We start from the raw sequence: 26,206 nt of genomic DNA, 5'->3' as shown, positions 1-26,206 counted from the left end.
TGGGGGTGGGGCCTGAGTGCGGGACCCGGAGGGACGGAGGAGCGAGATGAGGGCGGGTCCTGGAGGCGGGGGAGAGAGAGAGGAAAGAGCAGAGGAGCGGCGGGGGCGGAGGGCCTCGGGACGAAGGCGCTCGGAAGGGCCGGGGCGGGGCCTGGGGGCAGGGGGCGGAGTGTGTGGGTTGGTAGTGAGGTTGGGGGATGGCGTGGGAGCTGTGGGGTGGCTGGGGAGGTGGGGCCGAGGGGGCGCGAGGTCCTGGGGGCGGGGCGGAGCCGAGTGGACCGGGTGACTGCTGACCGGAGCGGTCACTCTTGAGAAGGCGATGTGGGGGCGGGGCGTGGGGGCCGGGGCGGGACCCGAGGGCCGGAAGCGGACGGAACCCGGGGTCCCGCAATCGGTCAGCCATGGACGAGGCTGATCGGGAGCTCCTGCGGCGAGGCCGGGTACGCCTGGTGGGCGAGCTGCAAGTCGCCGAGCTCTGGGACGCTCTGCTGAGTCGAGAGCTCTTCACGCGAGACATGATCGAGGATATTCAGGTGCGCATGCCCCGCTTGTGTCCCCCGCTTTTCACGCGACGTAGGTGGGGACTGGGAGACTGCGGAGAGGTTCGCTGAACCGACCTCCTGCCCTCCTCTCCCACCTTGCACCGTGTGCGACCCACGCCCTGGGAAACCATGCATGGTAGTTCCATTTTCAAAACCTTCCGGAATCCAGAAGAATAAACAGAAGAACCCTAAGCATCTCCTTTGCGGAGTGTTTGCTAGAGCAACTGTGTAGCTCCCACTCTGATAGTACTTGTGTTTCTCTTGAGAAAGGAGGCGAGTATTTTTCTTTCTCTAGTGTAAGGGTCCTAGACACCTTGGGGTGGCTCATTGTACCAGTCACTTACCCTCTTTGAGCCTCAGTTTCCTGGGCTGTGAAATGGAGTAGTGGTCGTCCTGTTCTAGGATTTCATTCTAGTGAAATAATGGGTGTGAAGCATTTCTGTGCTGGGCACAACTCCAGGACCCAGCATGCCCTGTCTTTTTTGGTCAGGCCTTCATATATCAAGTGTATGCTTTATAAAGGAGTTTGGAAAAGAAGGGATTTAAGATAGTAACAGAAGAATAAAGTCAAACATTTGATTAAAAAAATAACATCTTAGCATCGTTGTCCCAGTTGACCCCTCACCACAGGTCTGAGAAGGGAATATTTCTTCCTGAGAGGCCCTGGGGACTGTCTAGAAGGTTGTCTCCAGCATCTGTATTATCATCCAGGAAGCTGGTGAGCTCCAGTAAAGGAGAAATAGAAGAAAGTGGTCTAGAGTCATGCGATTACCAATTAATAACAAAATTGGTCTCAAGAACACCTCAGAAAGTGTGGGAAGGGGTTTGAAGGGAAAAGTCCTAGTCTTCAAGGGCCCATTAGGAGGACTTATAAGCTGAACTGCCCAAGGAGGCAGCAGCAGCCTCTGTCTTGTTCCCTTCTCCAGCTAAGTGTGGTTAGAGCACTGCTCTGGCCTAGTGTTGGCAGTGGCAGACTGTTTGAAAGGAGGGGCTGGTTCCAGGGGTAGTCCCCTGGACTCCCAGCACTCAGGAGGTAGAGGCAGGCGGATCAGGTGTTGGAGACCATCCTTGGCGACTTACAGAGTTTGAGACCAGCCTGGTTACATGAGAGCCAGTCTTCAGAAACCAAAACCAAGGGCTAGAGAGCTGCCTCAGTATTTAAGTGTGTTGGCTGCTATCCTTGCAGAGGACCTGATTTCAGTTTCCAGCACCCACATGGTGGCCCCCAACTGTCTGCAACTCCAGTTACAGGGGATCTGATACCCTCTTCTGGCCTCCTTAGGCAACTGGCACCTAGTGGGCACACACACACACATACAGATACTCACAGATACAAATAAATACATTCAAATAAATATTTAAGGAGCTGGAGAGATGACTTAGAGGTTAAGAGCACTGATTGCTCTTCCAGAGGTCCAGAGTTCAATTCCCAGCAACCACATGGTGGCTCATGACCATCTATAGTGGGATCTGATGCCCTCTCTGTCATACATGCAAATAGAATATCCATATGAATAAAATAAAATATTTAAAAGCAAAACCAAAGCAAGAGATCAGATATATAACTTATTTGGGAGAGTGCCTGTCTAGAATGCATGAAGTCCCGAGTCCAATCCCCAGTTGTACATCAAGCCTGCTGACCCAGCATGCAGGAGAATAAGAAGTTCACAGGGTATTCTCAGCTGAAGGCCAGTCTTGGCAACCTGAGAACTTTTTCTTCCCCCCAAACAAATATGAAAGCTTCTCCTCCCCCCCCCCATAAAAACAAAAACAACTTATTTCCCCCCCAAGAAGGAGAGGCTGGAAAATTGATTTCTGTATTCAATATCATTACTTTTTAAATTTTATTTTTTTCAATATTGTAACTTTCAAGGTTAGTAAATTTAGACAATTTTAAGCACCTTGTGCAAACTACTGGCCACCATTTTGCTACTTTTAGTAGGGCTAATTAGCACTTAGCACAGTGCTGGACACATAGCAGGTCTCATAGATGGACAAGCAAAGGCTGCAGAGGGATGTGCTTTCAGTGCACAGCTTGATTCATTCCTGCCCACCAGTTTATGCTAGATGAGAAGTGGGAGATAGGGCGAGAGCCACATGAATGTCTCTGGATAATGAGTGTCTGGTTTTTCTATCCACACAGCGGGCAGGCTGTGGGTCTCGGCGGGATCAGGCCAGGCAGCTGGTCACAGATCTTGAGACCCGAGGGAGGCAGGCCCTTCCCCTCTTCATCTCCTGCTTGGAGGACACAGGCCAAGACGCCCTGGCTTCATTCTTACGCACCAGTCGGCAAGCAGCCAAGCAGGATCCAGAGCCTGTTAAACCCCTACCTCACCTGGAACCTGTGGTCCTGGGACCAATGGGATTCAAACCAGAGGAACAGAAAGTAGGGAAGCTGGAGCCATCACAGCCTGCCCCGGGACACCTCACGCCAGTGGTGCTGGGGCCCAAAGAGCTCTGGCCTGCTCGGCTCAGGCCAGAGGTTCTCAGACCAGAAACACCTAGGCCAGTGAACGTTGGCTCTGGCGGAGCTCATGATGCCTGTGAGTACTGAGAGAATGGTCCGTGGGTAGTGCAATGAGGCTGTTGGAGTGTGAGTCTGGGTACAGCTTGGATTGAGATTCAGAATTTAATTCTAGTATTTGTCTTCATGAATGCTCATAGGAGAAGAGTAGACTATTCCAGTCAGTCTAGAGGAGATGGAATTTTGACAGCAAGAGTCTGTTTTGGATGCTTCTTGCTTCTCTGAGTGTTTGCAGAAGCAGTTGTTGCCCAAAGTTTTCCTTTGGGTTCTGGTGGGTGACTGAAGTTACCCACGCCTGACAGGAGGTGTGGGGAAGCTGTCAGGACTCTGCCCTGCACACGCATATGCTTCATGACTCACATTCCTACCTCCTCGCAACTCTGCAAAGCAGAGACTGTTAGATTCAGCCCTGTCAGCAAGGAGACAGCCCCAGGAAGGTGAGACAATCCACCTCAGATGACAGGGCAGCAGTCTATACCGAAATGCTCCCCTCCCAGCTGCATGGGTGTGTGTACAGCTTGCCACTGTCCACACTGCCACAGAACATTCTAGTAGCCTAGGAGACCGTGTCTTTATTCAGTCAGTACCCGCTCTTGCAATTGAGGTAGTTGCTGTTCTGGTTTCACTGACAGGTGTCACTTTTGCTGGTCTTTGTACAGCAGTGAAGATAAAAAAACTACCTTAGTCTGACGTTTTTCACCTGTCATGTCTCTATTTCATTCGTGATGCCATGCAGACTACAGGTCTCTTGTCCATTGCTAGGTGGGTAGTAGTCCCTATTCTAAAGAACCTGAAGTTATTTAAATTCTTTTTCTCCTCCTCAATCCCTCTTCTGTGCATGCGTGCGTATGTGTGTTTATGTATGTACACGCGTGCCTGGAGTATTTTATATGTACTACATGTGTTCAGTAACCCACAGAAGTCAGAAGACAATGACAGGTCTCCTGGAACTAGGTTTAGGGGTGGTTGTGAACCACCATATGGGTCCTGGGAACTGCATCCAAGACCTCTGTAAGAGCAGTAATGTCTCCTAACCACTGAGCCTTCTCTCCTGCCCCCTCCCCGCTTTGATTTTTGAGATAGTGTCTCACCTGGAACTCATTAAGAAGAGTTTAGGCTAGTCTGCTCCAGGGATCTATCTGCCTGCCTGTCTTGCCTTTGCAGTACTGGAGTTATGTGCCACCATTGCCTGTTCTTATTCTCTCTCTCTCTCTCTCTCTCTCTGTGTGTGTGTGTGTGTGTGTGTGTGTGTGTGGGCTCTGGAGATGGAACTCAGGTCCTCACCTTGTTTGACTAGCACTTAATACACTTACGTTGATAAACATACGGATTATCTGTTGAGATTTTACTTTTGTCCTAATGTTAAAATTATGTGTGTTTATGTATGGGTATATTTATATGAGTGCAGTGCCATCAGAATCCAAAAGAGGGCATCAGGTAGTGACTTTGCTGGGAACCGAACCTGGATCCTCTGTAAGAACAGCTCTTATCTGCTGAACTATCTTTACCCTTCAGCCCTACTTCCCTTACTCCATTCTGCTGTGGAGTTTCATGTGAATGGAATCATGTCTGTATTTCAGTGGCTGTCTTGTTTGCTCTTAACATAGCCTTTTGCTGTCTGGGTTACCCAGGGCATTGTGTGTATGCCAGCTGGCTCTTGAGGATATCCCCCTGAATGGTTGGATCTCAGTGTGAGGCTTTTGAACAAGACCTTGGTGAGTGTAGGTGTGTGTTTGATGTTGTTGGCAACTTTTAGATGCTTCTCTCTGGTGGCTGTGTCACTTGGCTCTCCTATTCCAAAGTCCCTGCTTCTCTTTGTTGTGGGAGCTGTCTTCACAGCTCCTTGGCCTTTCTCTGCTGAACCCCAACACTCATGTTTCTTCTTTCCTCTGTTTACCCAGGTGCGCCAGAGACCATCAGGGAACATGCAGATATGGTGAGTTCGCGTGTGATTAGGGTTTGTCTTTCCCCCAGGTTCTTCCCTGGGGCTGAGCTAGGAGCCTGAAGGAGCTCTGCCTGGCTGGGGTTACAGTCACCACTCTCCGTGGTTCCTGACCCCAGAGGGAACACTCTGTCCATCCCTCCCATCTGCCTCTATGAAATGAGAGCTGGAGCCTGAAGAAGGCCTACAGCCCCTGGGGTGTCCACTCCAGGGCAAGTCACTCAGGTTGTCCTCCCCATGTGTATACTCTGTGGCTCCCAGGTGCTGCTAGGAACAAAACCACATATCCTGCAGAGCCCTCTGCTGGGGAGGAAAAAGTCAGGCGGAGGAGGCTTCAAGTAGACTCCTCAGACCCATGCACTGAAACAGGCCATGGAAAAGGAAGCTGAGGGGCCTGAGCCTGGGCAAAAGCTGCCTCAGGAAATTAGAGGGTGGGTCCTGGCCTGAGACAGCTGTGATAGCTTATCGTAGGACTCTCAGTGGGTCCCCTGGGCCAGTGCCACCGAGTTGCATGGAGTTACAAAATCCCTTTGGGTGAACGTATCTGGGCTGGTTGGGTTTGTTTGTTTGGTATTTTAAAGGAATTAGTGTATGTATATGGGTGTTCCGACTTCATGTATATCTGTGCACCCTGTGTGTGCAGTGCCTTCAGAAGCCAAAAGAGGGTGTCTCATCTCCTGGAACTGGAGTTATAGACAGCTGTGAGCTACCATGAGGCACTGGGAATTTAAACACAAGTCATCTGCCAGAGCAGCCAGCACACTTAATTGCTGCAGCATCACTCCAGCCCCCTATTTTTGTATTTTTGAAATTAGGGTTCATTATTTAGCCCAAGATGTCCTATAACTCAATATAAAGCCCCTAATCATTTTGAACTTGTGGTAATCTTCCTCGACTTTCCTGGTGGTGGATTTACATGTTTTATTTTATTTGTTGTTGTTGTTGTTTAGGGTTTTGTTTTGTTCCTTTGAGACAAGGTCTGTCTGTATAGACCAGGCTTGGACACAGAGATCTACCTGCCTTTGTCTTTCAAGTGCTGGGACTAAAGGTGTGTGCTGCTGTGCCTGGCTAGGGCTGTGTATGGGAGTCACCCAGCTGGGTCGTGATTTCCATCCCTAAATACTGAGATGGCATTCAGCTCTCTAAGCAGCACACCCTTGGCATTTGTCTGGCCGCTGTGTGGATTTTCTCACTGGAATGCTGGCTGGAGACCCCACTGCCCCCCTCAGTAGAAAGGAAGACCCTGAGTCCTGTGCTGGCTCTCCAGACTTGAGTGCATAAGTGATATCCAGGAGTCCCGGCCTCTCCTGAGGGGTGCACTGAGCCCCCCTGATGACATAGGGAACCTGTCATTGCACAGGCGTATGTCCTGGATTCGGACCCCTGCGGCCATTGCCTCATCATCAACAATGTGAATTTCTGCCCTTCCTCGGGGCTCAGCACACGCACTGGCTCCAACCTGGACTGTGAGAAGCTTCAGCACCGCTTCCGCCAGCTGCATTTCATGGTGGAGGTGATGAATGACCTGACTGCCAAGGTACGATTGCTGTCCCATGGGACTCTTCCCCAGACAAGCCTCTGTGTCCATAGGACTGTAGAGCTGACATGGCAGCTGGTTATGGGCTCAAGCATCAGACTTAGAGAAAGAGGCTATGAGGACTGGCTTTCCCAGTGCCTACCACTTGACCTTTATGGCTTGTTTCCCTGTTAAGAATCAAGAGTAATTGTTCTCATAGAGTTATTGTGGGGATTAAAATGGCCAGTGACCAAGCATATCACCTTTTCCTCCTGATGGTGCCCGTATGTTGACCATGTCCATCCAGCTTTAGCACTGGGAGCAGAGTGCTGTGTCACAGCTTTTGGCCGCATCGTGCAGGTCAGCTCTCCATTGGTGCCCCTGCCTTCTCTTGTAGAAGATGATTGCAGCTCTGATGGAGATGGCGCACCAGGACCACCATGCCCTGGACTGCTTTGTGGTGGTCATCCTCTCTCATGGCTGCCAGGTAGGAGGCCTCTCTCCTCCCGATCCTTGACGGGTTCCACAGTAGCCCCGTCCCTTTTGTGACCATGGCACCCTTAGCTTTGGAGAGAAAGTGGTGTGGCCTGTCTCCCTCCTGCTGTGTCTTCAGGGCCCTGTGGTCCTCCAAGCAGTAGCATTTGTAGGTGGGAGGAGGCTGGGGAAGCCCTATCCCAGTGGGGGAAGGAAGAAGACGCACCTGTCCAGGAAGCTCTCTTCCCTGGTTGAGAAACCAAACACAGGGATCCTAGTTCCCCACTTGTGCTGTGGCCCATGGGCTACATCCCAGGCCCTATACTGCTGTGTGGGACACAGGACATTGGGATCTATCTTGTGCTTGGTCACTGATCTACTAATTCATTGTGGCTAAGCCCCTAACCCTATCCAGGTCTCAGATCCTTCATCTTTTAAGTTGAGGGGTTGGGGGCCAGTGAGCTGGCTCACCAGATAAAGGTGCTTGCTGCCAAGCCTGGCGCCTGGAACCCACGTGGTGTAGGGAGAGAGCCAACTCCTCCTACAAGTTGTCTGACTCCCACATGCACGTGGGCACCATATGCATGTGCACAGAAGAACAAGATAAGTGCTTTCTTGTGTTTAGCTGCTTCCGGGGGACTGGAGGACCAAAAGGCTGACTTTGGAGGTCTAGGTGAGGCCTGGGAATCAGTATTTGTATAAGCCTGTGGGTGGTGACAGTGGTGGTTTGGGAACACCTGATTTAGACACAGCTGGCCTGCACTCTCCGGCTCCTTGGCTCCCATAGTCTAGGCCCTTGTAATAGATGCTGGCCAGCCTGCCCCATCTCGGTCAATCCAGTGCCTGTACCTAAGGCTTCTGAATATGGACCTCCCCACACAAAGCCCTGTCCCTTCTGGACAGATCCCTGGATTTCTCTCCCAAGTCTTCAGTAAACAAGGTGTTTTTGTAACAGAGGTTCCTTGTCCTTTAGGCCAGCCACCTCCAGTTCCCAGGTGCTGTCTATGGCACAGATGGATACCCTGTGTCCATTGAGAAAATTGTGAACATCTTCAATGGGACCAGCTGCCCCAGCCTGGGCGGAAAGCCGAAGTTGTTCTTCATCCAGGCGTGCGGTGGCGGTAAGTGGCCCTCAAGCCTCCTGCAAGCAAAGCTGCTAGAGAAGGAGCCACTCCCTGCCTGCTCCTACCCCCTGCTGCATCCATGGTCTTCTTCACACATCACTGGTGTATAGCAGGACTTCCACCTCACACCACAGGCCTAGCAGCAGAGGAGTTTGGTGCAGTGACATCACTAGCTCATGTGACCTCGATGACTTCAGCTCCAGAGTTGGGGGGGTGGCGGTGGGGGTGGGCATAGGGCAGATAGCTCCATCTGTAAAGTGCTTGCCATGAAAGCATGGAGCTCTCAAGTCTGTGCCAGGCACAGTGGTGCCTGCCTGTAATCTGAGTGCTGGGGAGGTGGAGACAGGAGGACCTCTTGAGCTTGCTAGCCAGCCAGGCCAGTGCCACACTGGTGAGCTGGTCACTGCTCAGCCCCATTCCGTGGTTGCGATCATCTAGGAGAGCAGGCCTTGGGCATTCAAGAAGTGGTTATTGTTGCCTGTGTTATTCACCAGGCACTAGAAATAGAAGGGAGCGTGTCTGCCCCCTAGGATTTATAATTCGACAGGAACACCAAAGTCATTGCAGAATTCATGGGGCAGTGGTGCACACCTTTAATCCCAGCACTCTGGAGGCAGAGGCAGGTAGTTCTCTTGAGTTCGAGGACAGCCAGGGCTGTTATGGAGAAACCCTGTCTTGGAAAACTAAACCAAACCAAACCAAAACCAAACAAAAACAAAAAAACCCCTGAAATCCTACAGTCCCGCCACTACCTCAGGGTTACCACTCACCCTGTCTTGTTGGGAGTGCTCTTTCATCATAATATTGACAAGATGGAGAGGGATCAGCTGTGCTTTCGGGCCATGGAGATGCCTCCTGTTCACCCCTTCCCTGCACTAGAGTGTTCTGAGATGATGCTCCAACTCCAACCCCTGAAAGACACAGAGGGAACTGGGAACAGAACTGAGTGGGTGCCAGCTCCCAGGACAGCAGCACTTTGCCTGTCTTTGCTTCTTCCAGTCCCACACATTTTCAGCAGCAGGTAGGATTTTGGTCCCATTCGTATGAATGGTGCTACTTGTCAGAGTTCTTAGCAGGAGTGGCCTGGACCGTGCTACTGTACCTCCCCATGATCTCCTCAGAACACCTCAGCCTTCCCAGGGTGCTCTGGGCTCTGGCTTCCTCCTGGCTCCCTGTCTATCTATCTATCTATCTATCCATCCATCCATCTATCTATCTATCTATCTTTATTTATTTATTTAATATTTTGAGATATAACCCTGGCTGTCCTGAGACTCACTTTGTAGACCAGACTGTTGTCAAACTCATAGACATACACCTGCCTCCATAATGGGATTAAAGGAATACGCCATTATAACTGGCTTTTTTTTTTTTTTTTTTTTAAGTTATGTATTTGGTATTTTGCACTGAATGAGTGCAGGAGCCTGTGAAGGCCAGAAGAGGGCATGACAGCCCCTGGAACTGCACTTAGGAATAGTTGGGAGCTGTTATTTGGATGCTGGGAATAGAACCTCTGCAAGAGCAGCCAGTGCTTTCACCTGCTGAGCCATCTCTCCAACCCCCAACTCTTCCCGTCCCTCTACTTCCAGTTTATTGCCATTGTCTCCAGAAAGTCTTCCCTAGATACCCCCTTCCTTGACTAGGTTAATCCCAGCACATAGGAAGCAGAGGCAGGAGGCTCTCTGTGAGTTCCAGGCTAGGCCCATCTACATAGTGAGTCCCAGGACAGTGAGAGCTATATAGAGAGACCAAAAAATAGTTTCAGGCTATCCTTGGCTATGAGACCCTGTCTACCCTCCTAATTGTTCCCCCTTGTGGAATTGCAGTCTCTTCTTTGTCCGATCTGTGTCCACCAGGAAGTATGACCTGCTGGTTAATGCTGTTGCTATCTAATGGTGCCCTGTCTCCTAGGAATAGAAACAGCAACTTCCCTGCTCCCTGCCTAGCCCTGCTCCCTGCCTGGCTGGGTGTCCTGTTCACACACATCTAATGACGGCCCAGGGCTTCGGTGGCTCCACTGTTGCTGTTTTCAGATTCACCATTCCGATTTCAAGGGCAGCATGTCACCTACCCTTTGTTACCACAGGGAACAGAACCAGGCTTGGAAAACTTCTCCCAGAGCCAGGAGCAGGTGTGCTGTCGTCAGTGTGATACTCTTGGCCAGAGCCCAGCTATGGCTCAGAGAGGCCCAGCTGTTGATCTTGGGGTGACTCCTCTTCAAGATTTTAGAGCTTATGCAGAGAAGGCAGCCACATACAGGCCAGGGACGTTCTGCCTCCTGCTCTGTGTTGTTATGGGGGATCAGCCCCACCATTTAGACAGCATGTGACTGCAGGCTTGGGCTGCACATCCAGTTTGCAGACTGAGAATGACACACATCAATCTCATGGTGGAGTGTTGTTATTAAGAACGAGAATCCCAATCGTCCGATTTTAACATTAAAGACTCAGGAGTCAGATGCTGGGTGAAAGCCTGCTGGCTCAGAGAGGCAGAGAAAGCACCCCACTTACTTTTGTCCTCAGCCAACATCCCAGAAGGAAAAAGCTTTTCTATTCAGTTCACGTCCCAGAAGGAAAAAGTCAAAAACCAAAAGCCTAAAGGCTAAAAGGCTATCTCTTCTCCATACTGTCTTAAATACGCTTCTCTCAGGGTCCCTCTTTTCCACTCAGTCCGTTAGCTGGTGTCTTGCTCCGTCTCTTGACCTAGGGTTAACTTTATTTCGCTCTTATTTATAGAGCTCTTGGATTAACGGTGTGTGCTAGGGCTGAGCCACTCCACAACTAGAAACAGGTTTTTACAGTTCACAATCTCGGGGTTCACAATAGAATCAAATATCCTGCAACACTGGAGGTCAGTGGACAACTTGGAGTCAGCTAAAGGCGTGTGCTAGGGCTGAGCCCCTCCACAACTAGACACAGGTTTTTACAGTTCACAATCTCGAGGTTCACAACAGAATCAAATATCCTGCAACACTGGAGGTCAGTGGACAACTTGGAGTCAGTTCTCTCCTTTCACCATGTGGGACCCAGGCTTGGCAGCAAGTGCCTGTACCTACTGAGCCATCTTGTCAACCCTTTATTTGGTATAGTTTGGATTCCCTCTTTGGGGTACTATAAAATTAGGATTGTTCAAAAAATACAAATAGTTCGGCCTGTAATCTCAGCCGTTTCGGAAGCCAAGGGAGGGTGATCAAAGTTCAAGGCCAGGGTCTAGAGAGATGCAGAGTACATACTGTTGCAGAGGACCTGTTCAGTTGCCACATCAGGCTGTGATACCCTCTTCTGGCCACTGTGGACAGCTGCACTCCTGTGCACATAGTCCATCTCCACACATAATTAAAAATAAATACTGTGCTCATGCCTTAATCACAGCACTTGGGAAGCAGAGGCAGGTGGACCTCTGAGGCCAGCCTGGTCTACATAGTGAGTTCCAGGACAGCCAGGGCTGCATAGAGAGACCCTATCTCAAAACAAGTGCACTCTCTCATATACCGGCTTCAGTTTCCTTCTGGTGTTGGCAGAGGTCAGAGGTGAAGCCTGCAGGTCCAGGCGTTTCCCTTTCCAGGAGAAGTACTGTGTGCTTTAGTGACACCAGTGACACTGGGTGTCTGTTTTCACTTCCTGCAGAGCAGAAAGACCATGGCTTTGAGGTGCCTCACACTTTCTCTAAAGGCAGGGCCTTCGACAGTGACTCTGAGCCAGATGCTGTCCCATACCAGGAAGGCCCAATGACCTTCGACCAGCTGGATGCAGTGTCAAGTTTGCCCACTCCCAGTGACATCCTTGTGTCCTATTCCACCTTCCCAGGTGAGCTCATCCATACACCCACCCCTAACCCGGGGGCAGCTATGCCCCGAGGTCTTGTTTCTTCCGGGCACAGTCTGTGGGGTCCTCGGCAAGTCACTTCCCCTCTCCCAGGCCCCCCTCAGGGTGAAGCAGGCAAGGCACGCAGGCAGACTGTCGTGCAGATTAAGAACAGTAATTCTAGTTGGGGTTGTTTTAGAGAGTAGACAAGGGAGGGGCTAGCCTTTCCCTCAGCACATTGCCTGGTAAGGGAGCGATAAGGTGCAGCCTGGAACCTTCTTGCAACCCCTGACTTCTCCGAACCTTGATTTCCACGCTGAGGATATGGAAGCCACAGCCAGTCGGGTGGTGCTGAGGGTGAAGAGTGGCAGGGAGCCCCAGGGATGGGGCTGCCCCTGCCACGTACCAGTGAGCCACAGCCTGGGTCTTCATGTTCTGCCAAGGAGTGTGCCACTCTGCTCTGTGGCAGACTTGAGCCTTCCTCTTCCTGCAGGTTTTGTCTCCTGGCGAGACAAGAAGAGTGGCTCCTGGTACATTGAGACCTTGGACAGCGTCCTGGAGCAGTGGGCTCGCTCTGAAGATCTGCTGTCCCTCCTTCTCAGGGTGAGCACATCTTCCTGAGAGCCCAGAGGCCCGGAGAACAGGGCAGCAGGCCGTAGCCAGATGCAGAGGCTGATGGGCTCTGACAGAGAATCAGGGAGTGCTTTGTCTCTCATGAGGAACGTGACAATGTGATGACATTTGTCCTGTTTGCAAAACGCCATCTTCCCCTGATTACTTAGAAGCAGACGGCCTAGGCAGATAGCCAGTTCCCAGAGGAGAGTGGTCCTGACTGCTAGGTGGGATGGCTCAGTGGCAAAAGCATGGTAACCTGAAGCCTGTATGTGTGCCTTGCCCTGAGCCCGTGGTCTCCCTTTATAGGCAGGGTCTCATGTAGCCCAGGCTGACCTAGAACTTGCCATGTAGTAGGCTGTGACTTTGAACTTTTGATCCTTCTGCCTCTGCTGAGTGCTGGGATTATAGGTGTTAATCACCACACCCATTTTACGTAGTGCTGGGTGTCAGCTGTGCTAAATCCACAGTCCCATGTCACTGACTCTCGACCACCAAGCATTGCGATGCTGTCTCATGTGTCCCCTCCCTGGAGGCCTCAGTGAGAATGAACAGGGACAGGCACAGCAGTGCCATGCTCCACTCTGCCTCACAACAGCCCCTCCCCTACTCAGGGCACTTGTTCCTCATGAGGACCCTGAGGGTTTCCACTGCTCTGCTCAGGTGCACACACCAGGGCTATAGGAGTCACTTCTGATCCCGAGCTGGGGGCCCTACAGGGCAGGGGACAGCCTGGGCCAAGCAGCACACACGGTCCCTGGGTCATCTTCCCCCATCTTCCTTTCCACCAACCTTTTGATCTGATTGGAATTTTGTGAATTTCTGTATTAGAAAACTTGACCAGGTGGTGGTGGCTCACTTCTTTAATCCCAGCACTTTGGGAGGCAGAGGCAGGAAGATCTCTGAGTCTGAGGCCAGCCTGGTCTACAGAGTGAGTTCCAAGACAGCCAGGGCTGCACAGAGAAACCCTGTCTCGAAAAACCAAAACAACCACCTCCACCACCATCAAAACGAAGAACGACCCTTGAACTTTCCATTCTTTTACAGTTGCTGAGGTGCTTGTCCTGTGACTCACCTCGGGAGGTTGTAGGCGGGCTCGCCTTCAGACGGCCCCACTCCTTAGGCTCCTTCTCAGCCCTCACCTCAGTCAAGGACACTGAACTCACAGATTTCCCTGTGGTTCTGTTTTGCAGGTATCCAATGCTGTTTCTGAGAAAGGAATTTATAAGCAGATTCCTGGCTGTTTTAACTTTCTCCGGAAAAAACTCTTTTTTAAAACTTAATGAGGCTGGGGCCTGCTCACTGCCTCATTATTGTCCTGAAACCTTCATGGCCTGGAGGTGGCTGAAGCCAGGACTGTCCTGCAAAGCAAGGAGTTTGTAACTGAAGCAGGCTGCTCTCCCCATCAGGCTCCCAGCGGCTGCCGGCTCAGAGAGTGATGCAGTGTGGGAGGACAGGGACAGAGAGCTGGGACGCCACCTGGCCTCTTCATCTGTGGCCTGTAGCCTGTGACACCCAGGTCCTCTCTGGAACAGGGCTTCTCCACTGCTGCACTGCTCACATGCGGGCTGGTGTAATCCTGTCTCGGGACTGTCCTGTGTGTTCTGAGCCATCTCTGGTCTCTGCCGGCCAGGAGCACCCCTCCTGAGTTCAGCCAGCCAGAAATACCTTCAGATGCTGTCACACATGCCCTGGGGACATAACAGCCTTCACTGGAGAACTCGTCCACAGCGTGGCGGCATCTCTCCTTCCCAGACCCACAGTTCAGCTGGCCCTGAGTGTCTCACTGCAGCTTCCAGAAGGCTTAATTCTTCCTTTTGCACATTGCTTATACTTAAAAAATAAACCTTAGGCAAAAGGAGTGTCGTCCCTACCCCCACTCTGTTCTTTCTCACAAAGGAGACTTGCTTTTTTCTCATTTCTCTGTGTCTTCTAAGATCCCTGCCTGAGCCCAGGAGGTGACTGAGGTGGGGGCCAGGAGTCCCCACAGATCAAGGTTACCCCGCTGGAGACACCCGGACAGAGCTCCGCTGTTCCGAGTCTCCCAGTGTCTGTCTTGCCAGGGGAACCTGGTCCCCAGATGGCAGTGACCTTGCAATAGGAAGTGCTGGACAGCAGGAGGTGCTGTCTCCAGGTCTTTTAAGCTGTCCTGATTTTCACTTATTTTTCTGATTTCATCTTTGCTCTGTGAACATCCACTTGAGCTTAGATGGTAGGAGTGCCAAGCCTTGTTTGTCTGTATTTGAGCTGGGTTCTAACTCTGTAGCCCAGGCTGGCCTCAAAATCTCCATCCTTGCTGCCTCCTGAGCACTGGAATTACAGCATGTACCACCACCCCAGGCTCCTCCACGGGCCTCATTTTCAGGGCCCTGAGGTTAGGGTGTCTGGTTAATAAGAGACTCATACCAGGATGTGATTCATATAGTCATTTTATTTCTGTTTTCCTTCGGTGACTCCAAGATGACAGCTCCAAAGACATCTTTGGTTAGTTTCTTGCCATCACCTGCGGGACACACGGGAGACAGTGGCTCTCAGGGAGAAAGGGGTGTGGGCACAGCTTTCCCTTCCTGTAAACGGGGGTCTTAGCCCAGAATCCTGCTTGGGCTTCAAGCCAAGAGGCCATGAATTGCTGATAATTACATGCAAAATGTACAGGTGAGTGTGGCATTTGATGTAATTTCTTTTTTTTTTTGTTTTTGAGAAAGGTTCTCGCTCTGTAACTCTATCTGTTCTGGGACTCATTATGTAGACCAGACTGGCCTTGAACACACAGAGATCTGCCTGCCTTTGCCTTCTGAGTGCTAGGATTAAAAGTCACTATTCTGGGCTAATTTGTTTCTTAAAATGACTATTTGAGGGACTAACGTTGTATATTGGTAGGGACTGATAACTGTCACTTTTTTTTTCTTCATAGAAGTCTTTTTTTTTTGTGTTTTTTTTTTTTTTAAGATTTATATATTATTTATACAGTACTCTGCCTGCATGTGTGTCTGCAGGCCAGAAGAGGGCACCCAATCTCATTACAGATGATTGTGAGCTACCATGTGGTTGCTGGTAATTGAACTCAAGACTTTTGGAAGAGCAGCAGCCAGTGCTCTCAACCTCTGAGCCATCTCTCCAGCCCCTGTCCCTTACTTTTCAAGGCCAGTTAGCAGGATCAGGTTCTTTTTGGGGTGTGTCTGGTTTGGTTTTGGTTGCTGGGATGGGACACACTCTCTACCTGCTCTTACACAATTGCTCTTGGTCTTTTTTTTTTTTTTTTTACACAGGGGTGGGGGTTTCTCATAGTCCAGGATGGCCTCATTGCTGCTCTGCAGCCAAGGATGACCTTGAATTCCTGAGCCTCCCACCTGCGCCTGTGCCGGGATTCCCTGTGAGTTACACACACAGGCCCTATCAGCCAGCTGTGCTGCTGGTGTCTGTAGCACAAGCACAGATCGGAGTACAAGAACCGCGCCCCAGGTCGCTCACTAAAGCAGTGTAGGCCTTAAACACAACCTGATTAACCCCTCATGTTTGTGTCGCAGACCCCTCACAGCAGCTCAGGACTGCGGGACATCTCAGTGCATTAAACAAGTAAAATGTGACTGGCTTCTGGTTGGAGGCTGTTCTTTGTTTTGAGACAGGAACTCACTATGTAGCCCAGGTTGGCCTTTAATTTATAATTCTTTTTCCTCCGCCTACGTGTTTTTATTATAGATGTGGTACCACCATGCTTGGCTACATTTGGATGGTTTTGTTTGTTTGAGACAGTCTTATATGTAGCCCAGGCTGGCCTCAAAACAGTCCTCCTGCCCCTGGTTTCCACACACTGGGCATTGCATGCCTACACCACCATGTCTGGCAATGTAGGATTATTTTTTGTTGTTTTGTATTTTTGTCTTACATGCACACAAGGCCCAGAAGAGCACATAGCATGTAATTAACAGGGATTACCTCTGTAGAGTGGGAACAAAGGTTAGAGCGAGGGGCTCTTCATTGCTTGCTTGATAGATTCCTATATTCCTTTTATAAGAAATATGTTTAATAAATGTATTCCCTTCCGAACAAAACAATAAAGCTGTGATTGCTGAAAGCTCTCATGTTGCCGCTGCCTTTTTTAATGGACATTTGCTGAAAGGATGAAATCCCATTGGGTTTGCCTTTTGTTGGCAGCTTGGTAGCCTCCGCTCATCTCCTACAGCTGTCTAGGCAGGTGCTCCCAGGCACCCTCAGGGTTGCAGCTGTTTGACTGTCTCATATACGCACACGCACAGTGTGGCCTTGGCTGGGACCATGTGAGCCCCTATAGCTCCTCTACAGCTGCTAGGGCAGGCTTCTCCAGGAACAGCTGGCTCCTCGGCTCTCCACCTCTGCCGGCCTCCCAGCGTTCTGCTTACTGGCCACTCTCCCAAGAACAGAAGGGCTCTGTCCAGGTACCCCGCAAAGTTTGCTTTCCCCTTCTGGTCTTCCTGACTCCCGCCCCCAGCCATCTGCCCTGCTGTGTCTGCCTGTGGCTGAGAATAGCAGGTGCTGGGACAACAAGTCATGCATTGGGTCCCAAAGGTGCTGCCAGTCTCAGCTGCACGGTGACTAATGCAGCAGCTGGGACCACAAAAGATGATCCTAGGATTTGGCCGAGACAAAGCCCACAAGCATCTTTCCATCCAGTCATTAAGGCTCCTTTGAAATGCTCTAAGCTGGCTTTAGATTTCCCTCTGTCAAAATTTAGTCATGGCTCCCCTCCCCAATTCACAATCAAAACAAACCAAAATGAAAAAAGGCCTGTCCTCTCCTACCATGTGAGCCCCAGAGTGGTCAGTCAGGCTTGGCACCACGCGATTTTACCCCACTGATCCATTTCTGAGCCCTAACAAACTTGCCTAGAAGTTCTGGGGCTGAGTCTGCTTGTGGGCCGAACAGAACCAGCAAATGACTGGCAAGCTGGCAAGGGTGAGCAGGCAAACTTGCAAGCAGCCTCAGGCTGGCTTTGGCAGCCCTCTCCCTCAGGCACATGCTCACAGCTGCCAGTTCGTATTTGGTTTTCTAACAATCTAATTCAATTTAAGGTTCCTTGCAAATTGAACCAGAGACAATGAGACAGTGCCAGCTTCCCTTCTTTGTGGGCTCTGTCACAAGTGCCACCATCCTTGCTGTTCCTGGCTGTACCCACTGAGGAGTCTGGCTCAGCTCAAGTCTATTTTATAGAAAAGCAAATGGAGGAGGGGCCTACACAGGAGTGGATTAAAATACACACTGGGTAGAGTCCTTTCCCCTCCTTGTACCCCTCTCCAGACTCCATGTCACCTCCATCCTCACCCAGGGCCCTGGGTTGTGCCATTTTCCTGCTGTTCTGGCCACTTCCCTGACTACTGCCTATATCCTTAGCTGCTCTGCTGGCCAGCGTGTCTCCGGGTTCCTCCTGTCTGTGCCTCTCCAGCACTGGGATTTACAAGCACTGGCCACCATGCTTGGCTCTTTACAAGGGTCCTGGGGATTGAACTCAGGTTCTTCTAGCTGCAAGGCATGACTTTACTGCCTAACATTCCCCCTATTACTCATTAATAACCTGTGGTTATTAGAGTAAAAGGGAAATCAAGCTTCCAGGAGAGGCTTCTCTGGAATCACACAGGCACAGGAAGATAAACCTAGCCTCGTTTTCCTGGGACAGTTGGTCATCTTACGAGGGCACACTCTTCAGTGGGACTAAGTGCTAAAAACTAAGGTTGGAGGGTTCTCCACCTAGGTGTAGGCTTTGCAAATAAATATAACTGACAGCACCTGGAGGGTGCGGACTGGGTCTATAGACCCTCGAGAAGAAATGAGATACACTTGCTGACCCTGGGAAAGCCCTCGGGCCCCCCTGTCAGACTGTGGACTCAGGGGCAACTGTTCTTACCGTGTTGATCCAGCTGATGTAGTTGGAGACCCTGGTGAAGACAGATGGCTTGCGGGGGTAGTTGCAGCCCAGAGAAGAGCCAAAGCTCACGATGCCATGCACCTGCCACTGGCCGTTAGATGCCTGGCAATTCAGTGGTCCGCCAGAGTCCCCCTGAGGAAGCCAGAGTTGGGCATGAAGAGAGGAAGAGGATGCCCAGTTGGTCCTGGTTCTTAACATATTCATATTTTTTTCCATGAGGTCATTGTCCTCTCAAGCCAGCCTTATGACCGTAGGGCCTCACGATACGGCTCTCCTGCTTTAGCCTCAGAAATGCTGGCATTACACATATGAGGTATCATGCTGGCTTTGCTCACATTTCTTTTTTTCCCCAGACAGGGTCTTCCCAGGCTGAGCTGAAACATGCAACAGTCCCCCTGCCTCACCCTCCCTAGTGCTGGCACAATAAGTATGTGTCCCAAGTTGGAGCTATGCGCTTTCTAAGCCTCTTCTTTTGTCACTCTCATGGAAGCCCATGAGGCCAGCATGAGTTTCTCGGGTTCACTGGAAAAGGCTGAGTCTTGCCCCACGAGGCCATGGAGTTGGGGTGGGCTGACTCTATGTATCAAGTCACTGTTTGCACCTGAAGATGTGGGCACTCCCCTTCCCTCTCCGTCCTCCTCGGCAGAATCTGCCTGGAGTAAGTCTTTTGGTTCCTGACACAGAGACCTTCTTTAAGAAGACTTCTGGGGCAGCTACCCGAGGGGCCACCTTGGGGCATTACAGTGAGGTGACAGTGATGAGATCCCAGGAAAGATGAAAGACTCCCTACTAGTCAGGCAGAGGGGATGCTACAGGGAGATGGTGCCTACACCATCATTTCTGGGGGCGATGAGAACAAAAGTCAGGTTCGGGAAGCCTCCAGAACCGTTTCCAAAGCTCCTGCCCTGGAAAGGGGGAGAAGACGGAACCTAGGACAGCCCCGAGACACCCTCACCCCCACCTCACCCTCTGCCAGCCCCCATCCCGTCTCTGCCACACCCCCGCCATGTTTGGTTGTAGCCCTGGATTCTGGCTACTCACGTTGCAGCTGGAGATCACGCCGTCACCACCAGCGCATACCATGTTGGTCTTCACGGAGCTCCCCCACCAGCTAGCGCTGGAGCAGGTGGCATAGTCCACAACCAGCAGGCGGCCCTGCTGCAGGATGTCAGGACTGGCCCCGTTGGCTGAGTGAGATCAGAGAGAAGGCGTGAGCAGCCAAAGCGACTCCCAAGTTAAAAGGAAGCAACAGGACTGTCGGTTAAATGCGTGCTGTGAAAGCAGGAGGACCTGGGTTCAGATCCCCATTGTTCGTGGACAGAGCTGAGTGTAGTTAAGGCTGTGGCGGTGTGGACAGAGACAGGAGGATCTCTGGAGATTTTTAGCCATGCATACAAAATGGGGGAAGGGGGGGGGGAGAAGCCATCACTGCTGAGTCTTTTGTCTACCCCTTCCTTTTTGGACCATATCACTTCCTCCCATCCACAGAGCTACAGTGGAGGCGGCCATATTAGTTTGCATTTGGTTCTCATTTGAGGGGTTGGTGTTCTGGCTGTTGGTGATTGGTTCAGGATGAGCACCTGACTCAATCTAAAGCCAACGAGCTCCTTCCTCTGGGATTTTGGTGTGGGCAGTGGTTGCCATTTTGCGTGGAGAACAGTGAGGCAGAAAAGATGCTCTGAGGGAGAGCTTCTGGCTCCTTTCGGGCTTCAAACTCCTTGTTCTAGAATGTTCCTGACACCCAGCTGTGTTTGGGTTAGAATTCCCCTTTTTGCTGGGCTGGCTGGTTCCACAGGTTTCTCTTACTTTGCTATGACAGGGAGCCGTCTAGCTGGGAAATACTATTCTGTGGTGAAGGCAGCTTTCCTCAAGGCCGCAGTGACATCGTCAACATCATTGTCACAGTTGGCCAGGATAAAATTCATTTTCATGCTGTGTGTGTGTCCACGCGGAGGCCAGAGTTCAACCTCTAATGCTCTGACTCTTTAGTATAGTTCTTCATGTTGTGAGACCCCCACCATAACGGTATTCTGTTGCTTCTTCATAACTATAATTTGCTTTTGTTGTGGATAAAAAGGTAAGCATCTGATAACAGGAGATCTGACACACAATCTAGGCGGGGGTCGAGACCCACAGGTTGAGAACCACTGCTCTAGCGCCCTCCACCTTGACTTCTGAGTCCGGGTCTATCATTAGCTTAGGGCTCACCCACTGGATGGTTATTGACCCCCAGAGATCTCCCTGTTTCTACGTCCCAGAGCTGGGGCTGTAAGTACACACAACCGCATCTGGCCTTTCACACGGCTTCTGAGGATGTGTGTCCCCATGCTCGCAAGGGCAAGCACTTTTCCAAATGAGCTATTCTCTGCATCACTCATCGTCAGTCTTCAGCTGCAGTTGATCAGGCTCTCTAAACAGGCCGGTCCTCACAGGAATTTATTCCTGTTGGACAGATGGGACATGGACTTCAGGGGATTTAAGAATCTTGCCCGAGACTGCTCTCATTAGCACACGGTTGACACTTCCAAAGCATTTTTTACACATCTTTGATTTTCATGGAAGACTTTCCACTTTACAAATGAGGAAACAGGCTCTAAGTGGTTTTCCAAAGGCCCCATCATGAGCAATGTGTGTGAATCGAAGCCTGAGCTACCTCCCTGCCTCCCCTTCCCACTTTCCTTGCTTGGTACACAGGCCTCATTCCTCTCTTCACAGTAGAGCCGCAACAGTTCTTGGTCTGGGAGAGCATCTTCTCTAGTCCCAATGCCTATTGGCTTAGCTTGAGTCAGGTGCTCATCCCTGAACCAATCACCAGTGAGCAGAACACTAACCAATCAAATGTGACTACACAGCATGGCCAAACCTGGCCCAGCTTTAGACAGTGAGAAGACTATCTGAGGAGGACCTTGGGGATGTCGTGGAGCCCTAGAAGCCTGAGGAGCTCATGTTGTTCTGAGCGCTGGCCTTGGGCCATACAAACGACATAGTGTGGTCTGGACATCTCTCACTTCATCAGAGAGACAGGGACAACCTCCACAGTGGCTACTGTGCCCTATAACTAGCTGTAAGTGCTTCTATGGACTGACTGTCTTCTCTCGCCTTCTCTGCATCTTGTCAACTATATATAGCTGCCCCCACCTCCTCCCTTTGCTGTCCTCTAGCCCAATTTACAGGTGAGGAAGCCACCGGAGGGGTCCCGCAATGCCCCTGAATCACACGACTATTAGAGCTGAGATTCGAACCCAGGCATACGTACCAGTCTCCTCCAGCCCTCCCCTCTAAGGCAGCCAAACACCCTGGGGACAGAAGTGTCATTACCTCCCTTCCCTGTCAGGCTTTGGGTTTCCCTTGCTTGCTTTCACTTACTCTGCAGCCGGCCCCAGCCTGTGACATAGCAGGGGTAGTTGTTTGGGAGAATGGTGCCAGCAGCTGGGAGTTTAGCTGTCTGGATCTTGCTGGTCAGGGAGACTCGGCTGGCCAGTTTGAGCATGGCAATGTCGTTTCTGGGCAAGGGGGAAAAAGGTAGAGGACACCAAGGATGTTGACTACTCCTGCCTGCTCTTTTCCAACCTTTGTCATTTTTTCCATGTATAATCCCAGGCTGCGTAGCAGGCCCTTCCACAGTCTTTGCGGCTCCCTCTATCTGATATCCCCACCATTCCCATTTTGGCTCCAGCAGCTATGAGGGCGCCTCCATCTCGAGGAGGGCAGAGCCCCTTCCCTACAGAAAGGGCAGAGAAGGGGTGGGTTAACCCCTCTCTGTGCGGCCGCCAACCCCAGCCCTGAGAGCACCAGGCAGGGCAGAGCGTACCCATTGGAGATCAGCTGGGGGTTCCACCCCTCATGGACCACCAGCTTAGAGACCTGAACAGCCACTGAGCCGGATTCTGCGGTGGAGAGGCTGTGTCGGCCGAGCAGCACACGGTAAGTCCTAGAGTTGCTGTGAGGGCAGAGTGACAGGTCAGTGACCAATCTCTGCGAGCAAGGACACCCCGGAACAGAGTGCTGTCAAGTAAACAATTCCCTGTACAAAACCATCACTGTTTCCCCCCCCCTCCCCCAAGAAGGCAGGTGCTGGGCTTCTCCCTCCTCTACATTCTCCTGGCATAAGGCATTCAGTGCATGCCATGTACGGACGGGGGCACTCAATAGCACTGAACCATACACAGACTTGCGCCTGTGCCTCAGGCAGTCACATGACGATGCTCACTAGGCTCCTTTATAGCGCTTGGATCAGGCAGCTTGGGGATCCCTACTCTAGGGCTGAGAGTCACTCAATGATAGGGTGAGCAGGGAAAGGTGCTCAGTTACCTGATGCAATGGGCAGCTGTCAGAACCCAGTTGTTGGCCACCAGGGAGCCTCCGCATGTGTGGTACCATCTTCCGGAGGAAAGGTACTGCAGGGAGACCTGGGGGGGGGAAGCACAGGGGCATGGGTGGGAGGAGCTGGTTTCCCAGTTCTCCAGTGGCTTGACAGCAGGGCAGGGGCAGGCAAGGTGGCCGGGGCCGGAACTCAGGTCCCATCCTTAAGGGCCTATCCTCAGACCCCAGCCATGGAGATGAAAGCATTTTCCTTTCTGCCACACAGGGTGTTCTGGTACCTAGTCAAGGACGACCTAGAGCCTCTGACCCTCCTGAGTGCTGGGGCTACAGATGGGAGCTACCAAACCCAGTTAAGATAAAAGCATTTTAATGCTTTATAGAAAAAAAAAATTCAGCACAAAGACCGGCTGTGGCTGTTCACGCCTTTCGTCACGGTGCTTGGAAGGAGAGGCAGGGAGATTAAGGACAAGTTTAGCTATGAGGCACGTTCCAGGACAGCCTGGCTTATATGAAACCTTGTTTCAAAGCAACAGCAAAAACCAAACACAAATCCATGATAAGCAAAATATTAAACATTTCACGAAGTTGGGCGTGATGGTGTATGCCTGTGAGTAATCTTAGTACTCAGAACTCTGGCTGAGACAGGAGAATTCCTGGCCAGCCTGGGCTACCCAGTGAGCCTGTGTTGTAGCCCTTAGCCCACCCCTCATCCTATGTTTTCATTTCTTTCATCTCTGACAGCAAGTAGCCCAGGCTGATCTCTAACCCTGCCTACATCCACCTCTCAAGGGCTGCAGGTGTGATCCACCACACCTGGTCGCCCACAACAGGAGAATAAAAGTTCCTTTTACATCCGTATTTTCTTGGTGTGCAGCAGCCAAGAGAAATCCCTTTTTAATGTAAGTCAGATGAAAACCGTGCTCTGCCCAGGCCACCTAGACGCTGCTGTCACATGACATGGTGCAGTGAGGTCCTACATCATCTCTTTGACCTTGAGGCCTTCACTTCCCTCTGTGCCAGCCACAGGGACCTCCATCAAGTTGTTTTTTGGGTAGGCTGACCCACCACTGTCTTGGGGTCTTTGCGTTTGCAGTCTGTTAACATAACCTTCTCCACTTCCTACCGGTCGCTGCGTGACGCCACCTCCTCCATGAGTTTCTATGACAACGCCATCCAAAACAGTGCACACATGCACACCGGTGCTGCCCTGGCAAGTTTTGTGTCGACTTGACACACGCTAGAGTCATTTGGGAAGAGGGAACCTCAACTGAGAAAATGCTGGCTTTCTCTGTGCAGCCCTGGCCGTCCTGGAACTTGATCTTAGACCAGGCTAGCCTCCAACACAGAGATTGTCCTGCCTCTGCCTCCCAAGGGCTGGGATTAAAGGCACCACTGGTGAGAGATTTAAAAAAAAAAAAATCAATTGCAAAGGTCACAATGTCCTATGAAAGATCTAGTGATTTGTGCCTGTTGCCAAATTTCAGTTTTGATGTGGCTATGATTATATCAGTGTAAGGAAAGAGCTGTTTTCATTGGTAACAGTGTAATTAAGAATTAATTTGCATAAATAGCCGTGACTTGTCCCTTCAATCAAAGAAATTTGTATAGGAGAAGTGATGCCTCTCAGGGTAACCAAAGGTGCAGGCAAGCAGCTAAAGCATCTAACTTTAGATGAGCAGGCATTGCAGATGTGTCTCAGCCTAGTGCCCCTCCCCCCCTTTGAAGTCTCCTGGAGAAGCTACCTGTCCCTAGGCTCCCATGTTGGCCAAGGTTGCAGGAGTGTATTGTTTTGGTGACTTTGCCCGTGCTCCCCTCTGCGCTCCCTCCTGTGCCCATCTTGGCCTGCACGATAGACCTACCAGTATGGTTGACTCACCTGCCAGGGCCAGCTGTTGGGTGAGGCCGCTTGACCCCCAACTACCCTGCCCAAATCATCCTGGACCTCATAAGTGGGGAACCCGAGAGCTGTGAAAAGAGAGTATTGTGTTGGTCGGGTTTGGTATCTGTGGACACACCCAAACCCCAAGAGGAAACGAAACCCTTGCTTTGGAATGATCTGAGAGGCCTCCAAGTCCTGTCCATCCCTCCACTTCCTAGCTTTGAATTTGTTAGGCAACTGAGGCTGGCCTTGAATTTGTGATCCTCCTGCCTCAGCCTTCCCAAGGACTGGGATTATAGGAGTGTGTCCTCATGCCCTGCTCCAAGCTTCTGATAAATGAAGGCACGGAGAGGGGACATCTGTTCGAGGAAAGGGCAAGAGTGTCAGGTTCCCAGCTTCACCAGTCAGAGGTTACCTCCAGCCACCAGGGTACAGAGCAGCAGTGTCCGGATCATGGTGTGTCTGTGGATGTCTGTAGGTCTGGTCCTTGCCAAGCTTTGCTTTTATGAGTGGGCTTATCAGCCAGTGAAACAGAAGGAGTGTGCAAGGTGTAGATTTTCCCAAGGCCCAGTGGAATAAAGGGCTCTAGTCCAAAAAAATTTTCCTCATTTCTTTCCACCTGTCATGGTGGAAGTATATTGAGAAACATACCAAAGATAAGGACTGAAGCCTGGCCTCTTCTTGGGTATGTCAGCACACACCTGGAATTCCCAGCACCGGGGAGGTGGAGGCAGGATGATGTTAAGATCATCCATGGCTACCTAGAGTGCTTGAGGCCAGCCTGGGCCACACAAGACTGTTTCTCCAATCCCCACTCCCCACAACAACAACAATAGAAATGTAGATTCTATTTGCTTTCAAGAGACTATGCTGTACATTAGGGGAGGGAGAATAAAACTGCTCGTTCCTGGAGTTGCATTTTCCGAAGGGAACACTAAACCAGCTGGTGGAGCACACAGCATTCCAGGCCTGCGGCTCTCCACTGGGCTGGTGTAGCTGCCGCAGACGCCTGATGATGTCTGATGGTGTTTTTAGTTGATGTAGCTGGGCTCGCATTCTACTGGCATCTGAGGATGGAGAACAGGATGCCGCTGGGCATCCTGTAGGGCACAGGACAACAAAGGAACCGTCATGCTCCCATCACCGAGCATGCTGGGACTGAGAATGCCCTAGGCCAGGCTGTGGCTAGCTATATGGCCTTGAGTGAGCCGTGTGGGTCTCTAGGCCCAAGGGCTGACTCTTGGAGGAATGTATACCCAGTTTGCTACTCAGTGTCTGGGGAGGTTTTCAAACCACAGAGAGCATCCCTGTTTAAGAGAAGGGCCTAACAGAACCAAGTGAAGGCATCTAGTGCTGAGCGAGGGAGAATGTGCCAGAGGAAGGCTTTGTTGGGATAAACTGGAGGTATGTTCATTGGGTAATTATTTAGCATGTGTGGTTTATGTGCATGTATTTGCTCTGCTCGTTCATGCAGGGCGCAGAGGCCAGAGCAGGACTTTTGGTGTCCTCTGCTATTGCTCTCTCCTTAATACTTTTGCTTTGTTTTGTTTGAGACAGGAAGTCACTAT

General features: G+C 51.1%; 2 protein-coding genes across 5 annotated transcripts; one reads left to right on the top strand and one right to left on the bottom strand.

Moving 5' to 3' along the window:
- The first annotated feature begins 259 nt into the window (after nucleotides 1-259).
- On the top strand, nucleotides 260-16,612 carry Casp9 (caspase 9). 4 transcript variants are annotated; one of them, XR_009590506.1, is made up of 9 exons: nucleotides 260-533; nucleotides 2,686-3,085; nucleotides 4,968-5,002; nucleotides 6,369-6,545; nucleotides 6,922-7,011; nucleotides 7,972-8,119; nucleotides 9,002-9,143; nucleotides 11,794-11,928; nucleotides 12,419-12,528. XR_009590506.1 is itself a non-coding variant. In XM_060379139.1 (9 exons), exons 1-9 carry the CDS (start codon nucleotides 402-404, stop codon nucleotides 13,818-13,820), a joined length of 1,317 nt encoding a protein of 438 aa, XP_060235122.1. In that variant the 5' UTR covers nucleotides 263-401; the 3' UTR covers nucleotides 13,821-16,612. The 4 variants fall into 4 exon arrangements, 3 of the variants coding, with proteins under 3 accessions (XP_021486591.2, XP_060235122.1, XP_021486584.1); XM_060379139.1 differs by lacking the exon at nucleotides 9,002-9,143 and adding an exon at nucleotides 13,731-16,612 and having other exon boundaries at nucleotides 263-533; XM_021630909.2 differs by lacking the exon at nucleotides 9,002-9,143 and adding an exon at nucleotides 13,731-16,612 and having other exon boundaries at nucleotides 267-533; nucleotides 11,749-11,928.
- Nucleotides 14,949-25,100, bottom strand: LOC110545075 (chymotrypsin-like elastase family member 2A). Its single transcript, XM_021630924.2, has 8 exons — nucleotides 25,054-25,100; nucleotides 24,636-24,724; nucleotides 22,748-22,845; nucleotides 22,248-22,376; nucleotides 21,803-21,939; nucleotides 19,478-19,623; nucleotides 18,416-18,568; nucleotides 14,949-15,040 (listed from the first exon to the last, which is right to left on the bottom strand). Exons 1-8 carry the CDS (start codon nucleotides 25,091-25,093, stop codon nucleotides 15,023-15,025), a joined length of 810 nt encoding a protein of 269 aa, XP_021486599.1. The 5' UTR covers nucleotides 25,094-25,100; the 3' UTR covers nucleotides 14,949-15,022.
- Between the last annotated feature and the right edge of the window lie 1,106 nt (nucleotides 25,101-26,206).

This window comes from Meriones unguiculatus, chromosome 3 (assembly GCF_030254825.1).
Source record: "Meriones unguiculatus strain TT.TT164.6M chromosome 3, Bangor_MerUng_6.1, whole genome shotgun sequence".
NCBI classification, from domain to species: Eukaryota; Metazoa; Chordata; class Mammalia; order Rodentia; family Muridae; genus Meriones; species Meriones unguiculatus.
This window is presented reverse-complemented; position numbering and strand designations above follow the sequence as displayed.

Excerpts from the sequence above, each read along its gene's own strand:
- Casp9 (XM_021630909.2), top strand. The coding sequence starts at position 402 with ATGGACGAGGCTGATCGGGAGCTCCTGCGGCGAGGCCGGGTACGCCTG. Across the intron at positions 534-2,685 it reads ACATGATCGAGGATATTCAG|CGGGCAGGCTGTGGGTCTCG; the intron begins GTGCGCATGCCC and ends CTATCCACACAG. Across the intron at positions 11,929-12,418 it reads GTCCTATTCCACCTTCCCAG|GTTTTGTCTCCTGGCGAGAC; the intron begins GTGAGCTCATCC and ends CTCTTCCTGCAG.
- LOC110545075 (XM_021630924.2), bottom strand. The coding sequence starts at position 25,093 with ATGATCCGGACACTGCTGCTCTGTACCCTGGTGGCTGGAG. Across the intron at positions 22,846-24,635 it reads CCAACAGCTGGCCCTGGCAG|GTCTCCCTGCAGTACCTTTC; the intron begins GTGAGTCAACCA and ends TCCCCCCCCCAG. Across the intron at positions 18,569-19,477 it reads GCGTGATCTCCAGCTGCAAC|GGGGACTCTGGCGGACCACT; the intron begins GTGAGTAGCCAG and ends TGGCTTCCTCAG.